The sequence below is a fragment of the Toxotes jaculatrix genome, chromosome 19 (assembly GCF_017976425.1).
Source record: "Toxotes jaculatrix isolate fToxJac2 chromosome 19, fToxJac2.pri, whole genome shotgun sequence".
Classification (NCBI taxonomy): Eukaryota; Metazoa; Chordata; class Actinopteri; family Toxotidae; genus Toxotes; species Toxotes jaculatrix.
Window position 1 is genome coordinate 10,459,359 of NC_054412.1, and position 17,226 is coordinate 10,476,584.

The 17,226-nt window shown below is 40.6% G+C and overlaps 3 protein-coding genes across 4 annotated transcripts; 2 read left to right on the plus strand and 1 right to left on the minus strand.

The window, feature by feature from the left end:
• The first annotated feature begins 389 nt into the window (after positions 1–389).
• Positions 390–5,939, plus strand: pgm3 (phosphoglucomutase 3). 2 transcript variants are annotated; one of them, XM_041065207.1, is made up of 13 exons: positions 390–460; positions 1,715–1,923; positions 2,109–2,293; positions 2,702–2,769; positions 2,884–3,017; positions 3,168–3,363; positions 3,477–3,634; positions 3,725–3,808; positions 3,902–4,000; positions 4,200–4,319; positions 4,465–4,587; positions 4,866–5,039; positions 5,189–5,939. In XM_041065207.1, exons 2-13 carry the CDS (start codon positions 1,717–1,719, stop codon positions 5,276–5,278), a joined length of 1,638 nt encoding a protein of 545 aa, XP_040921141.1. In that variant the 5' UTR covers positions 390–460; positions 1,715–1,716; the 3' UTR covers positions 5,279–5,939. The 2 variants fall into 2 exon arrangements, with proteins under 2 accessions (XP_040921141.1, XP_040921142.1); XM_041065208.1 differs by lacking the exon at positions 3,725–3,808.
• A 340-nt stretch (positions 5,940–6,279) lies between these two features.
• ngs (notochord granular surface) lies at positions 6,280–9,908 on the minus strand. The gene is made up of 11 exons (XM_041065209.1): positions 9,706–9,908; positions 9,213–9,378; positions 8,790–8,939; positions 8,517–8,636; positions 8,274–8,369; positions 7,712–7,846; positions 7,398–7,508; positions 7,203–7,313; positions 6,985–7,109; positions 6,507–6,803; positions 6,280–6,370 (listed from the first exon to the last, which is right to left on the minus strand). The coding sequence occupies exons 1-11, from the start codon at positions 9,900–9,902 to the stop codon at positions 6,280–6,282; spliced, it is 1,599 nt and encodes a 532-aa protein (XP_040921143.1). The 5' UTR covers positions 9,903–9,908.
• Positions 9,909–10,523: 615 nt separating this feature from the next.
• ccnc (cyclin C) lies at positions 10,524–16,943 on the plus strand. The gene is made up of 12 exons (XM_041064934.1): positions 10,524–10,663; positions 11,037–11,143; positions 11,338–11,422; positions 12,013–12,082; positions 12,273–12,324; positions 12,460–12,515; positions 13,780–13,815; positions 13,892–13,983; positions 14,086–14,153; positions 14,267–14,346; positions 14,623–14,741; positions 15,187–16,943. Exons 1-12 carry the CDS (start codon positions 10,632–10,634, stop codon positions 15,239–15,241), a joined length of 852 nt encoding a protein of 283 aa, XP_040920868.1. The 5' UTR covers positions 10,524–10,631; the 3' UTR covers positions 15,242–16,943.
• The last annotated feature ends 283 nt before the right edge of the window (positions 16,944–17,226 follow it).

Consider the following 17,226-nt stretch of genomic DNA (forward strand, 5'->3'; position numbering starts at 1 on the left):
GAACAAACCGAACATTGAACAAGAAATTGAGACCAGGCTTCATATTTGCGCTCAAAACTGTTTTGGGCCCTAAATCGCGTTTTTATTGCGTTTATTTGGAATGTTAAAAAAAGAAAGGAAAAAAAAAAAAAATATATATATATATATATATATATAAAACAGGAAGCCTTTTATTGTTTTAAAAACATGCATACAACATATAAAGTGAAATCATCAGATGCCATATGGTCATTTGAAGCAGCTGCCGTGCTCGAGAGGCAGCCCTGCATCAGAGTAAAGTCACTGTGGTGGAAGTAAACCATCCGTGCGTGAAAAGCGCACTGACTGGCACGCTGAGCGTACTTGCGTCACGTGACGTACGCGGAAATGTAGCCACGTCGTCAATGTGAAGGAGAGGAGGAACCGGAAAAACAGGAAGCCTTTCATACAGTGCAGCACTGATCCTCCTTAAAACAACACAGTAAGTGAATTAAAAACATTTTAATGCTCTAACAAGTTTTACTTTTTTACGTTTAGCGCTGAAAGCACCACCTTGTGCTGTGTGTTGATACGTTATTATAGTCAGAGTGAGTTCAGTCATTCATTTGCTATGATTCAGTTTACTGAGCTTTATCTTTTTAGCAGGCGACAGATTGCTGCTGTAGTTTGCTGTAAACTTTGCCCCTCTTCTTGTCCTTTGACATTTCATATAAAAGTTTGGTCTGGGCGTTGTTTTCATTAGGAGCCTGAAAAAGATATGTGGTGTATGTATTGTATGGTGTTTTTTCTTTGCTAGAAATAAAGTTTCTGCATTTGCTGTTTGGGTGTTTTCTAGGGATCTCTCAGGACTTTATCCTACAGAGAAAGATCTTTTTTAAAAAGCCATTACTGCAAATTTTTCTTAAGGTGCATTTTCAATAATAGTTCCAGGAACTTTAGTTTTCCCAAGAACTGACATCCAAGAACATTCCCAGGGGTAAAAGTTCCTCCAGTGCTTTGTGATTTGCATTTCCACAACAGGGGCCGAAGTATGGTTGCCCTTATTGTGGAAATGCAAAGCATGAATATTAGCAAAAGAACAAACATTAAGGGAAATGTGCTTCAAATCCAGAAATGCTGCAAATACCAAAACAGATACAAATAGGGAAAACACATTCAACAAGAAATGCTACACCAGAAGTGCTCTGGGACACTAGGGGGAGCAATGTGGTGTAATATATTTGTACATATAAGAACCCCATAGTGTACGGAGGGAGTGCTGTTGTTAAACTGTCTCCAGACAAACTGGCAGCACCATATACCCTTTGGTAAATATGAAATTATATTTACCAAAGGGAATTCCAACATATTTTAAAAGTAACCAGTCTTCTCTGGTTACTTTTTCACTTGACAAATGTCAGTTTCTGTAACGCTGCTTTTTATCCAAATATTCTCCCATCCCAGAGCACTGTCAGCATAGCAGTTCTTGTTGCATGTGTTTTCCCTTTTTGTATTTATTGTTCAGTTTGCTGCATATGTGGATCTGGAGAATTAGTAATTTTATCCCTACAATATCATAATGTAACATTAGCAAGGGTTGTTTTGCTGTTTAATGAGTACTTTTACTAAATGCACTTTTTATGAATTCAGATTTTGATGGCAGATCTTGTATTTGCAAAGTATTTTACATTCCTGTAAAGCCTACTTTTACTTGCTCAAAACACCTGAATGTTTCCACCACCACTGACTGTTTCAGAAATGGCTCAGTTCCAGGATGTATCAAAACATTCCAGTCAGCACCCGAAGCCTGCAGGGTTGGTTTTGCAGTATGGTACCGCTGGCTTCAGGACCAGCGCCAAACAGCTGGACCACATCATGTTCAGAATGGGACTGCTGGCCACGCTCCGCTCCAAAAAGACCAAAGCCACCATTGGAGTCATGGTCACCGCATCACACAACCCAGAGGTAGTGTAATAATAATTTGTATTAAAACATTTTTATTGTGGCATTCTTGTTTTCACCTTGCCCTGTCTACTGTCTGTCTGTCTTTTAGCTAATTTTGTTTGTGATCCCACCAGTTTAAAGAATCCTATACACACATCATAATCCTAACCCTCTTCTTCACCCCTTTTCTATTTGAACTGGTGTAGGAGGACAACGGGGTGAAGCTGATTGACCCCCTGGGAGAGATGGTGACACCGGCATGGGAGGGCTATGCCACCCAGCTCGCCAATGCAGAGCAGGACGATTTACTGACTGCTTTGAAAGACATAATAGAAAAGGAAGCCATAGACATGAGCCTGGAGGCTAATGTTTTTGTGGGCAAAGACACCAGGTACATTTATGTTAACTAGTTGGATGGAATAAAACACATTTCATATATAAGGAAATGTCATCCAGGTAACAGTGCTGTGCTCTAAACTATTAAGTGCTGCTCCAAGACTATTTAAATGCCTGTTAGCGTTATTTTTTGTAAACACAGAGACCAGGGCAGCAATTGCTCAAATCTACAATAAAATTTTAACCATAGACTGAAAAATACCACATTAAATCATTAAAAATACTGTAGTGGTTCACTGAGCTCCTCCTGCTTGACCTGACCTTTAAATCAAGTGGAAATAATGGTTCCTCACCATAATATGCTATTAAGCCTACAGATTTTCCTCAGCTTTGGCACAATAGAGCTTGTAATGCTTGGATTAATCTTTCTCATTCGAATTAAATCTTTGCCGCTTAATTACAGGAGCAGTAGCGCCAGCCTTTCACAGGCAGTACTGGATGGAGTGTCTGCTCTTGGTGGTCACAGCAAAGGTAAGGTTAATTAAACTAGCATATACTCATATAAATTTATTTGATTGTTTGCTTAGTTTTGATTAATTTCTCAACTTTTTTTCTTTTTTTTTTCTTCTGATTCTGTCCTGTCAGACTATGGTTTGGTGACTACCCCACAGCTCCACTACATGGTTTGCTGTCAGAACACACAGGGTAAATATGGAGAGGCCACAGTGGAAGGATACTACCGCAAACTGTGCCAGGCTTTCATTCAGCTCATCAAGAATGTAAGGAAACAGGGTGTGTCGTGTGTTCTTGTGACTTAATTCGAGTACAGTAACTGTATGCTGCTGGGCGTGTGTGTGGGTTTTTCAGTTTGTCCGTTCAACAAACAGTGACTTCTTTCTCCTTCCTTTCCATCTTTTCCTCTGTTGTAGGCGTCCAACTGTACAGATGACCAGAAGCACCTGTCTGTGGACGGTGCTAACGGCATTGGGGCGCTGAAGGTGCGTGAGATGGAGAGTCACCTGAAGAGGGAACTGCAGATTTCACTCTTCAACGACGGAAGCAAAGGAAAGCTCAACCACCAGTGTGGGGCCGACTTTGTCAAAGTGCAGCAAAAACCTCCGATGGGTAAAAGATTTTAAACCCTGTCAGTGTTTCATATGGTTAAAAAGTATATAAGTGTACAAGAAAAGAAGAAGCTGCTTTAATTTCCCACTCCTGTTTTATCTCTCTCTGTGAAGGTATTAATATTAACCCAGGGGAGCGTTGTTGTTCCTTTGACGGTGATGCTGACCGAATAGTTTACTACTACACTGACTCTGAGGGACGGTTTCACCTGCTGGATGGAGACAAGATAGCTACTCTCATCAGCACTTTCCTTAAAGAGCTTCTCACACAGGTACAATCTCGTATACAGACACGCTAACAAATATGTGCACACACACACACATAAACTCTTAATAAATACTTGATCTTTGTGGATATACAGGCTAGTTTAGACTTGAAGATAGCGGTGGTGCAAACCGCTTATGCAAACGGAAGCTCAACACGCTATCTGGAAGACACGATGAAGGTGAGACAAAACACACACAGACTGCTTTCCTTGTTATTTCTACATTTACAGTATGTGGAGGAGTTAGTGCTCATGTCTTTTGCTGTCACTTAGGTAATAGTCAGGTGTACTAAGACTGGAGTGAAGCACCTTCACCATGCAGCCCAGGCGTTTGACATTGGTGTCTACTTTGAGGCCAATGGCCATGGAACGGTGAGCATATCAGACACAGGCACACACTCGAACAAAAGCACAAGTAATCCACACATCTAGCACCAGAATAAAAACAACTGTCCTCTGCGTCCATGTTCTGCTATTTCTGGCATCATAACTGAACTATTAATTTAGGTCTTAGAATATGTGTGTGTTTGGTGTTCAGGCCTGTTTCAAAATGTGTTTGTGTTGTGTTCAGGTGTTGTTCAGTAAGAAGGCTGAAGAGAAGATCCAGCAGCTCGCTGAGGACCCCAACTCCAACGACGAGAGCAAGAGAGCAGCTCTCCTGCTACAGAGCACTACCAACGTCATCAACCAGGTAGAGACAAACTAACACACACACACGCATATTGGACCGGGATATATATCATATATATCATTCCAACATTGAAACAATTTTTATGCCAAGTAGCAATACATAACATTATTAAAGCTGATAATATTTGTGTTTTTGTCTTCTAAAGACTGTTGGTGACGCCATTTCCGACATGCTGCTGATTGAAGCTATATTAGCCATCAAGGGTATGACTGTTCAACAGTGGGACGCTATCTACAGTGACCTGCCAAACAGGCAGCTTAAAGTCAAGGTACTCATTAATTTATGTATCATCATGTATATCTAATCCTGTAGGGAAATTTTTTTTCTTTGCCTCTGTCAAAGTGTGAAGGCTACTACAAAACAGTCCTTGAAAGTCCTTGAATTTTATCAAAAATGTTTCAAAAATGTTCATGAAAGCAGAATTTTACTAACTTGTGTGTACATAATCTAAAACATAATCTTAAAACATAATCTGTATTCCCCTCCCCTCAGTTCCACACATTCAGTTATACATAGCTGTATTTGTACATGATGTTTTTTCTGTAGGTGGCGGACCGCAGAGTGATTGACACGACAGATGCAGAGAGACGGGCAGTGAATCCGGCAGGGCTGCAGGAGGCCATTGACAGTTTAGTGAAGAAGCACAAACAGGCACGCTCCTTTGTGAGACCCTCTGGCACAGAGGATGTGGTGAGAGTTTACGCCGAGGCAGAAACACAGGTGAGAAATCCGATTCTATTTTTCATCCTTTGTGGGAGACTCTTCTGTCCTTGACTCTCACACCTTTGTCACTGCGCAAAAATACCCGTATCGTAGAATATGTGAATGTGAATAATGCCGTTGCTCTCCATGTTGTATTTGTGTCTTAGGAGAGTGCTGATGCCCTTGCACATGAAGTCAGCCTTGCAGTTTATCGCCTCGCAGGGGGAGTGGGTGATGAACCCAAACCACTGCACTAGAAACACATTCATATAATAATGACTCCTGTCTCAGTTGGTGCTTTTTCAGTGGAATCCCAGCTGATAACTTCATTTTATAGAGCTGTAATTTATCAAAATTGCCTTTTTTTTTTGGTGAGATGCCAAATTATTTTGTACTGCTAATTGCACTACTTCCCTCTGCTTTTCTATTCCTTTGTATTTGTCTGTAAATGTGAAGATGGGACACACTGGAGGAAACAATGAAGGGGTTTTATGCAACTTATGCAACAAGGTAACAGTACTCTCACCGTCTCCAACAGTCAGCCACGTGCCTAAGTATGGTTTTCTATTTAATATAAATAATCTTCTTAACTATACATACAATTTTAGAATATTTAGTTACATAGACAACACCAGTTGTCCTCACAAGTAATTATGAAGGTTTTAGAGAGGGTATCAGTTTACTTTGGTTGTAATGCAACTAATGGAACTTTCTATTAAATGAAATCTTTCTTGACAGTTACTTAATTTCTTTTCTTTTCAAAACAGTGAAATCAAAAGTTTACATATGGTAGTTGTGTCAGTAGTACTTCCTTGAATATTGGTGGGAAAGACTGTACTGCTTTAGTTCGAATAATGAAAAAACAAAAAAAAAAAGTGAGGATGTGTGTATAATCAGACTGAATTAAATGACAACCACAACTATGCTTGCTTGCTGTTTATTTTGTTACTTTCAAAGACATGTCCCCTACACACAGGAGGATTAAACGAGCATAGAGCCAAGGAAAGCTTACAGAGTTAGGAGCAGGCAGGGCAGGGTGGAAGGACACAGTGCAAAAGTTTCCATGGAAGATAAACACAATCCTTGAAATGGGCACATGCTGTTGGAGTACGAGTTGGAATTCCTCTCCATGCTGTGCTGTGTGTTTTCTCTTAAACTAAAATTTTAATTTGAAGATTTTCAAAGCATTGAGATTATTTAACAGGAATTGGTGTACAACATACAGTCAGCTGGTAAAATTTTGGAAAGAGAAATGGTTTTATTCATCTGTGTCATCAGCTGCTCCAGAAATGGTGATGGTGCGCTCCTGTGTGTTGCTCTCATAAGAGTTGTCATCTGTCTTAACCGTTCTGGGAAAAAAAAGGACAACAGGTAGAAGAAAAAAGATTAAGAAAGATTACTGTATTGTTTGGTCACTAAAATATGTGACTAGAAACTATCACAGATGTTAGGTAGTAGACATTCTGTGTCAAATTCTCCCTCTACCTGATGAGGACTGTCTTCCTCTCAGACATCTCTGTAGCCTGCTCCTCTAAGCTACCGTCTGTCTGGTTGTCTGAAGAGGCCACCTCCCCTCCAGCTCTGCTAGCACCTGGAGCCTTCTCAGTCTTGCTCCTGCTCCTGTCACTGGGGGCGTCATCCAGCTTCGAAGCTGTTGCAGGTGCAGTGCTATCTGAAGCTGAAGCAGCATGCATGCTAACACTGGAAGTCAGTAACCGTCCAGTCAGCGACAGGTTCTGAACCATTGTGCTCAGCCGGCTATCTTCCCCTTCGATCAGCTTCCTGCAAAGTACACAGAAGGAAATCATGTTTAAAAAAAACACAGACAGAGGACGTTATATGGAGATCGGTCCAATTCTTATTTTCTGTTCATTAAAAATATGCTTACATATGAAATGCCACGGTGATCTGCTCAGTTAGGTTTGACCTTACCACTTAAAACCTATGTCAGTGTTTTGTTAACCTGTAGGTGGTGATCTCAATCTCCAGAGCCATCTTGACATTCAGTAGGTCCTGATATTCCCTCAGCAGCAGAGCTATTTTCTCCTTGGTCACCTTCAGATCCAGTTTAATCCCTTCTATACGTCCCTAATAGATAGAATGGAATAGCTTTGTTTTCAAGAGTTTCTGGCCACAGGATGACTGTAAAATATATATTTTATAGTTAATGCCATATCATACCTGTAAGTCCTCCTCCTCCTTTTTGTATTTCTCGGCTACTTCACGGATCTGAGCCTCCAAATACTCATTCCTCGTCTTCAGTGCCTCCAATTCGCGTTCCTTGTTGAGGATCTTAAGGCACACATATATATGCAGCTTTTTTTAGGCTAAGTGGTGGCGTTGCCAGCCATAAACAAGAACAGAAAGCATACTTACATCCTTCTTATAGCCTGCGATTTCCTCTCTCAGACTTCGAAGACTTTGAACGTGTTTGGTGGAGGCACTATTCAGGTCCTGAAACTTTGTCTTGTACCAGGCGTCCATCTCCTGTGCACGAACAAACATATAAAGCATTTTAACAAAGTGTAGTGCCTTTGTGTAGCTTTACATACTTTCATAGTGTCTGAACGCAAATACTAATGTGCTTAGGACATCGCATTATTTGTCAAAGTTCCTTTCGGTGAAAATATACAAAGGAAGACAAACTCTCCAAAGTCTGAACATATTACAGTTTCATAGTTACATCCTACCTGTAGGTTTTTGGCGGCAATGCTGTCATACTGAGACTGAATCTGTCTCAGAGCAGAGGACAAGTCCGGGAGGCCGAAGGTCACATCCACTTTGGTGGATGCTGAATAAATCTGCTGCATGAGCTCCTCAATTTCCTTTCAGTGCATCACAAACAATGAGAGTTAAAAGAACAGCAATGCAGGCAGCAATAAAACATTGTGGTCTGTATCTCAAATTAATGTAAAATGTTGGTCTATGTCACTTTTCTTCAGTAATATGAATCAGAACTATGAAAAAATGTCATTAAGGAAGGTTCACTCCACCACTCCATGCTACAGGTTAGTCTCAGATTTCCCGTTTAGCTTCCTATGAGCCCTTCACACCATACTGATAATTGCCATGTGTATGGTCTTACTCACTCAATCCATCAACAAAGTCTGGATTTAAGTATAACCTGTCATAGCAATAATCACCAGCCTATTAAACCATCAATGATAAAATTAAAGGCATGCCAGCCACCAGACAATGACTGATATACACAGTATGCCGTGAATGGACAGACTTGTGGGCAGCCACACATACCTCCTTGTGAACTCTCTGCAGGAAGGCCAGCTCAGTCTCCAGGTTTTCCAGCTGCTTGTCCAAAGCAATCCGGTCTGAGGTTGCTTTATCCACATCCTGGGACAGATTGACACATAACCGCATGTGTGGTTAGTCAGGTCAAATAAAAAAAGAATCTGTGTACAAGTGCTCTGTTAAATTACATCTTTGCATTATTACTAAATTCCAATTTGGGAAAAGAGTATACTTTCCACTGTGTCTTACCGGACGTAGCGCCTCTATGTCGTGCTCTGTCTCTTTCCTGGCCTCCACAGCTTCGTCATATTTGACCTTCAGCATGTCCAACTGGCCCAGTATTGCCTCCTTGGCTGCCAAAGACATATCCTGTACAGACCAAGGATACAGTGGTTAAATTGTTTTAAAAATGGAGAACATAATTGAGTGGAAAGGAGCACCATTAAGTCTACCAAACGGAATGACAACACCTATACTAATCACAACAAACCATGGTGGTATGTTGTGTTAAATGTCTCTCACCCTCTGAACTCTCATCGTCTCAGCGTCCCTGTTGAGGTCCCTCAGCTGAGATTCGTACAGCTGCCTGAGGCCTGACGGTTTGACATGGCGACCCTTCAGGGCCTCAATCTCAGCCTCCAGCAGCTTGTTTGTCGACTCCAATGTTCGCACCTACAGGAAGGAACAAGCACACAAACTTTATGATCACAAGTTGAAAGTACAAAAACTGTCACTGGTTGTATTGCACTGCCATTTACTTCTTTAGTCGGTTTAAAAGGACAAGATTAAAGTCTGATTACAGTTAAGTTCAAAGGTCAAGAAATGAAAAAGAGAAACAAGCGTGTGAATACATGTATCTGAGGTGTTTTGTTTTGTATTTAAAAACTGAGACATGATTGCCAGTATACAAATTTGTGCGTGTGTGTGGTGTGAGGGGCCTCTTGCCTTTTCAATGTAAGCTGCCAAGCGGTCATTGAGGGCTACCATCTCCTGCCTCTCACTGGTTCGAGTGACCATAAAGGCCTGGTTCTCTGCTGCAGCAGCATCCATGTCCAGTTGTGGCCCGAGCCCCAGGGACATACCAAGACACAGCGCTCCCATACTCACACTGCTGTAGACAGGAGCAGGAAAGAGTACAGATTAATCATTGCATTGATTTAATGTATCCTTCTATATTTTAACAACGCTTGACTGATCCATCAGCTGCTTTATATTCATGCTCTTGCACACATTCATTGGAGGTGCCAAGTGCAATGTATCTCGACTTCACTTCTTTATCTTTCTGTAATTTTGATCACCTCCTCTGTAAAATGCACTCAATATGCATTCACACAGTTATACCAATGTGATCTGAATTTAGTATTTAATAGCTGAATTCAGATCAATCAGGACAAAACTCTGAATACCCTATAGAAGTTCAATAGTATAGGTAACCCACCTGGTCATGCGAGCCTTATTGGAGAGAGCCCTGCGCCCCACCGACCCACCGCTCCGGGTAAGGCTGGCCGACCGGTGGCGAGTCTCCCTACGAGTGGGAGATGGACTGGAGACCCGGAGCTGGTAGGCAGGAAGGGCGGCCAAGGCGCCCTCGAAATGACGGCGGTATGAAGACATCCTCTCTGGACTGCGGCTCATGTTGACTTTTCCTGTAACTGCTGAAACTTCAACTGGAGACTGGAAACTGGTCACTCACACCTTCAGCCTGCAGTGGGGTCTTTATATCCTCCTCAGCCCTTCCCACAGCTCTACAGAGGAATGTAGAACCTTCCCAACCCCAGGGTGAGCGTCGCTACAAACATTTATCACGGTTACGTCAAGAAATTAACGTATTATAGGCTACTGAAAGACTCTCAATTTTATAATTGTGAAATGTTCCAGTGGACTAACCCACATAATTGAATGCAGTGCGGGTTTTACACCCATTAACTGCACATACCATTGCCCCTTTACTCATTATACTGTATTACTGTATTTGCTCATAGTGTATTTAATTTCATAGCACATCCATCAATTTGTCACTACACCCACCACCGACCCACTCATTTATCCCTCCACCCATTTATTTTGCACATTATAATTAAAAAAATAAATGTGAATGAATTAATTTTATGTACTAATAAACCAACTGTATGCATTTCGAATTTAATGATAATAAGAAAAATTCAAACCTTTATTTAAAACTTTCTTTTGTTGAGTGTTTAAAGCGGAACTTAAATTCCGGTACCATTCGATCCCAAGACTCCGGATGATTTTTAATGTTACCCCAGTGTCTGCTTAGCGTAACAACTTTGTCTGTGGTATTCACTTCTTTGTAGGCAAGAAATATAAATTTTAAGTGTATTTCTCTACCTCAACTGCTACGCCATGGCGGGAAACTTCTGGCAAAGTTCTCATTAGTAAGTTTTTGCTAATAAATTGACATGTTACATCTTTATTTTGTAAATCGTCGTCTTTGTTGTGAGGCCTAGCTGTGTCTGAGCGGCACCGTACGACACCGCTAGCTGTCTCTCCTGAACTCCTGGTGTTGTAAAAAAATAGATGCTGACATACACAGTCAGAAAGGAACACGTTTATAGATATATCGCTTTCAAAAGCTTAATTACGTTACCTTCCTTTTATAGTGGTTATGTTTCATGACGGCAACAGCTAGCACTATGGTTTAAATAGTGATGTTGCTGCGCTACCCGCTAGCTAGGTTGCTTACAGTTTGACAAACCAGCGTTAAGTGTGATTACATTTAAGTAGTGATATTCATTTTATCTTTGACAGTCTGCAGTGGGTCCTGGATAAACAGGACCTGATGAAAGAGCGGCAGAAGGACCTGAAGTTTCTAACAGAAGAGGAGTACTGGAAGCTTCAGATCTTCTTTGCTAATGGTATTAAATACCTGTTCATCTTTTTACACTGAATAACACAGCATCACATGTACAAATACAGTACTGATAATATTATGTAAAAAGAAATGAGAATGGCATGTATTATATTCTGTGATTTGGGTTTTCCCTCTGTACATTTACGTGTTATTCAACAAAAACAGAGGAACTGTAACATTTTTCTCCATCTCTGTCAGTGATCCAGGCTTTAGGGGAACACCTGAAGCTGCGGCAGCAGGTCATTGCTACCGCAACTGTTTACTTCAAACGCTTTTATGCCAGGTAAAGAAGAGGCAGAGCTTAGCTATAACAATTTAGTGTTTAAATATCATTATATGTATTTCTTATAGTAAATTTTGGTTCAGTTTAATGTCGTCTCTTCAGGGTGCACAACATTTGGAAGGCAATATTACCTAAACAGGAAATGACATCTTATGCAAGGCCAATATATTCACATGGGCCTTTTTCACAGCATACATTTTGACATCATACAGCAGGAAAATCACAGTCATAAGCAATAATGTCAGTAAGGGCTGCACACCCTTTAGCTTTAGCAGTTACAGTGCCTTTGAACTGCAGTATTAACTATACCTGTGCTTTTCCTGCTTTTCCCCTGACAAGTCAAAATGATTAATAAAACGTTGTTCAAAGTATCATAGATGCACTGCAACATCACCCAGAAAAATATCACATTATCAATGTAACACAGTCCTAGTTAAAAGCTAGTATGCTAGCTAGTACACACATTGCCCATTACTCTTAAATTGAAGTTATTGTAGCTCTTGAAGTGCAGTAAGATTTTTCTTGTCACAGTCTTCCCTATAGATTGCAGCACAAAAGTTGATAAAGGTTTATCACTTCTTTTTTTCAAGGTATTCCCTGAAAAGTATAGACCCAGTGCTTATGGCTCCTACTTGTGTTTTCCTGGCTTCCAAAGTTGAGGTATGGAAGTTTCTGTGTTGCCAGTAAGATGATATTTTTACACTAGCACATTTTGAGCATTTCCATCATTTCCCTTGGCCCTTAGGCCAACTACAAGTCCATGGTCTGCACTAGATTTCTTTTTTTTTTTTTTAATCTATTTTCACCTGGGTTTTGTTGTATTTAGCTTAAACATATATGTTCCTTTCAGGAATTTGGAGTTGTATCTAATACTAGGCTGATCTCTGCAGCAACATCTGTGTGTAAGTGACAACACTCAGTATCACATTTCCTAAACTTGTGATTATAAGTACCACTGGCAAAGTTTATATCAGTGAAACTGGGTTTTCTTGTGCAACGGAGAGAGAGAATAATTTTGCTTCTTTTTTCTCAAACAGTGAAAACAAGATTTTCCTATGCCTTCCCAAAGGAGTTCCCTTACAGAATGAATCATGTAAGTAAAGAGTCTTTGTAACAGTTTAGGCATTTAGTTGCTGTTATCCAGGGCAACTTACTCTAAGGGAAGTGTTCAAATAAAAACAAAATAACATTCCTGAGACATTAAATGCAACATAATAGATAAAAGTTAAGCAATAACCCTGCTAGTTGTCTAATGACACAATGACAAAGATAAGGGCCTAACTGGGTTTGAGGAATGGGCCTGACATTAACCCATGTGAGGCTTCAGTGGGGCTCCAGTGGTCTTGGGCAAAATACATCAAAAGAGATGGTTTCAACTTAAAACCTGAAATAAGAGATATACTGTGTTTCAGACTAAAGTATATTGCATCCATGCTAAAACTGAGTAAAACTAAAGTAGACATAATTCACTAGTTAAACCACTCAGAGTAGCTCTATGCCAGTGGATCATCTATGTGAGTTGTTTTCATGCTTCCTCTGCAAAGTTATTTATTCACTGCCGTGCTACATTACAGCATACCAAGACAGTGTTGCCACATTAGTGTCTATCAGTATGTGAGATTCCACAACTAATGTTTGCAGTCATATGATGAAAACTGTGTTGTTGCGAGAGAAAGCTTCGACCATGGCCACCCGCGTGCATTTGTTCTGCGCAGCATCTCTCACTCTGGCGTCAAGTGCTTGATTTTATTTATCCAGAGTCTCCACCGAGTTGCCAGGACGTCACCAGGGCTGTTCTGACACGCTGCCTGTCCAGAAAGCTATGTAAACTATTATTTATAGAGAGCCGCTATGGAGCGATAAAAGGAGGGAGCGGCTCACATGGCAGAGAAAGAGTTAGCGGGGTGCTGCAACTCCTAAGCATCATTTTTCATGTCCCCTCTGCAGATGTAGTAAATGTGAGCGATGGTCGCAGACAGGGGGCAAGGACAACAGCCATGGTGTTTAGAAGGTCAATTTCATTTGACAGTCGTGTTTCTCAATAAATACTTTTAGTGATTGGAGAATTGTTCACATGTTCATCAGGGTTCCTCTATCTTGTAATGTAAAAATTATGTAAAATTAAAATCTAGATTTTTACTGTGTATAAGTATTTGATGTTAAGTGATTTGCTGTGGGAGTGAATTAGAGCTGTGAAACGCAACGTCACAGCAGGTCGTTACAGATACATACAAAGAATGAAAGAAACATGACAGACCGTCCACATGTTCCACTTATATTTAAAGGATCATTTCCTGACAGGAGTGTATTTTTAAGCTGAGTTTCTGACAATGAAATTTTACTTTGTGTCTTTACAGATATTAGAATGTGAATTCTACCTTCTAGAGCTGATGGTGAGTAGAAATATTTTTTTTTCTTCTGAGTTTGGCTTGATTAAGAGGCTTATAAATGATGTAACTTCTGTTTCAGGACTGCTGCCTGATTGTGTACCACCCCTACAGACCACTGTTGCAGTATGTGCAGGATATGGGACAGGAGGACATGCTGCTGCCCCTGGCCTGGTATGATACTGTTTGTGGACATCTTTTGCCTTTGTGACAGAAGTCTTTTGTTTTCATGTGAAAGATATTTAAATGCAAATTTCTGTCATGTGTCTGCACCAGGCGTATAGTGAATGACACTTACAGGACAGACCTGTGTCTGCTCTACCCTCCCTTCATGATTGCCCTGGGTAAGATCTGTCCCTCTGTATTTCTCATTTCTGCCGTATAATTTAATTACTGACATAGAAAAAAAACTCTATTAGATGTAACATAATCCGTTTTTCTTTTATTCTGCCCACAGCTTGTCTGCATGTTGCCTGTGTGGTGCAGCAGAAAGATGCCAGGCAGTGGTTTGCGGAGCTCTCTGTTGACATGGACAAAGTAAGATTTACCTCTGTTGCATTATCAAAAGTTGCTCATGTTATTTTTGATGAGGAAGAATCTAAGAAAACCTGATCATTTTTTGGTCAAAACCGTTTCTACCTTTTAAAAGATACACTGTGTAACTGTTCACTTTCAATGCAGCAAGTTGGAGTGTTGGTCACCTTGTAGTTCCCTTGGTTTTGATGTGTTCACACCATAAAGTGCTGTTTATCTCTGCTGTCAGCTGTGGGTTGTGATGAGTTAACATATATTTTATGTGTGTTTCCTGTCAAGATCCTGGAGATTATCCGTGTCATTCTGAAGCTCTACGACCAGTGGAAAAATTTTGATGACAGGAAGGAGATAGCTGCTGTGCTCAACAAGATGCCGAAGCCCAAACCTCCCCCTAACAGGTAAGTCTGACTTGGTTCTGTGTGTCAGCCCTGTTGTTATATACAGTACGAACATATTGCATTTGATGGAGCTGTTTGTTTTTTAAATGAATATACAGTGAATACAATTAGCCATCTGTAAACGGCACAAAGCTGCATTTACCTGGTGCCATCTTGAATCAAACTTGCTGAAGTGGGTTTTCCTGTGCGTTACCAAAAAAAAAACTTCATACTGTGTCCTACACTGTCCAATTGTAATATCATGCACATACTATTCCAGGAGTTTTTAAACCAAATGTACAAGAAAAGTCAGTTTGAATAATGCAGACATGCTAATGAGTTAATTAAGTAGAGTAACTTCAGATCATCTGCAGATACATTTCCTCCCAACTTCACTTTGTCTGCAATGAGATGAAGTTTCACATATGAAAGAGAGTTTCCATCTTTCATTCTGTCCTGTCTCCAGTGAGAGCGACCAGAGCTCCAACGGCAACCAAAGCAACTCCTACAGCCAGTCTTAACGCTGTGTCTGTATTTCTGTGGGAATCCATAATGTTGATGTAGAGAGGGGTGGACTTTTTTTAAAATGTCACGCAGCACCAACTTTGTGATGTCAGTTTGGGGAAAAAAAAAAAAAATCACGCATTTCAGCTGACCTAGATGTTCATCTTCGACTGACACCCCCCAACAAACTCAGAGAGCCATGTCTTCACTTTCCCCCTCTCTCTCTGATCATTATGGGTTTATGGATTTGAGCAAGCAGCCATTGAACTGCCTGTGGTGAATGGTCGGTTGGTGACAGCAGCTGTCTTCTACTCTGCTACAGACTTGAAAATGAACTAAAACTGAGGAACATGTTTTGGGGGGGGGGGGGGGGGGGGGGGGTGTAGGGGAAGAGGGGAGCCTGGAATGTGGGATAAACTGATGGGAGAACTGCGGGGCTTGAAACTTGTCATTGTGATGATCCTGACATCCTTGAACACCCCAGAGGAGCGAGTCATTTCGTGCGAAGCTCCATGGGATTCGAGAAAACTTGATCACAAGTACTGTGTGTGTGCATGTGTGTGTCTGTGTGCGTACAACATGTGTGAGCGGCCAGTCTGGGTGGGTTTTCATTCCTCAGGGACTATAGTACCGTAGTCTTCTCTGTAAAATAATTTGATCCTGTGCTGTTTAAAGAGTGGATCTGATTGGATGACACCCTGTGCAACTGTGATGTGATTGGATACCCCTGCCCTCTGATGATTGATCATGAACCTTGGCAGGAAAAATCCCAAGAGAGGCTCCTCTTAAATGAGCTGTTTTAACAAGAATTTACTGTTTTGAATCATGACAACGCCACCTCCTTCCTCCCATTCCCTCTTCCCTGTTGTAAATAGCCTTATAATTCTATTCATTTATTTTATCCTTCACGTTTTTGCTTAATTAAGGAAACTTCGATGGAGCTGGTTTAGCTTCGTACTTGTGCTTCATATGAAAGTGCCCCTTTTTGTTTCACTGTCATGATTTGTTTTGCCTGCTGCAGAGCTTATTTTTCTTTTTATTGTAATTATTTGTGCATTTATTCTGCTTTAGTTGTAGAGTAATGTATGTTGTAAAGTAAAATTTTTGTTAAACTTTTGTTTTTTAATTAGCTAAAGAACAGCTTTTTTGGGGGGGGTGGTAAATGCAAATTACAATCGTTCTAGATTTGTCTGCAAAGTTTGGGTTGTACATTCTTATTTTTATTTACCTTCTGCCATCTATTTAATCACTGAGTTGTGGCAATATATGTGTGCATATACCTGTAGATGTCTCTATATTTTTGTGATGTAATACAGCTGTGTGTGTGTGTGTGTGGCTGTACTCAAAACAAGGTGCTTGAAAGCCTTACAAAATAAAAGCTGCTGGTTACAGAGAAAACCTTTCATAATAGCACATCGTCCCCGTTCAGGTGAACTGTAAAATGTATATTAGGGGTAATTGTTGTTGTGTTAATTGGATTCATAGTCATTTTTTCCTCTCAGTGGCTCCCTGTGAACTTGTCTGTGTCGGGAAAAACCACCTAAACAGGGACATAAACATCTAATTAAAGGCCGCTCCCGTGTCACTTTCTTACACTGAGTGAGGAGACACAAGTGTGACAGTGAATCCTTTGAGGCAAGTTTGATAGGGCCTTGTTCTGGCATTTTCCTCCCCTTAGGCGGGCTCCATCTGCTACATGACTGTTCACGTGAATGGGCATGAAAATAAAAGGGCTTCACCCCACCTAAATATTCCTACTAGTTCTGATAAAAAAAAGAAAAAAAAAAAAAAAAAAAATTTCCCAAAATTGTTTTACTTGAAAAATCTATGTTTGTCTCCTTTTTTCTTTCTTTCTTTTTTTTTTTTTTGGAGGAACATTTATGGTAATAAAATGTATGATGTGTAAAACAAAGCGGGTCACTACTGTTATTCAAGCTGTTATGTCTTTGGAGAGCCATCCAGCTTGTTACAAAAGTCATACACGGTCCTTTTACCTAACTTC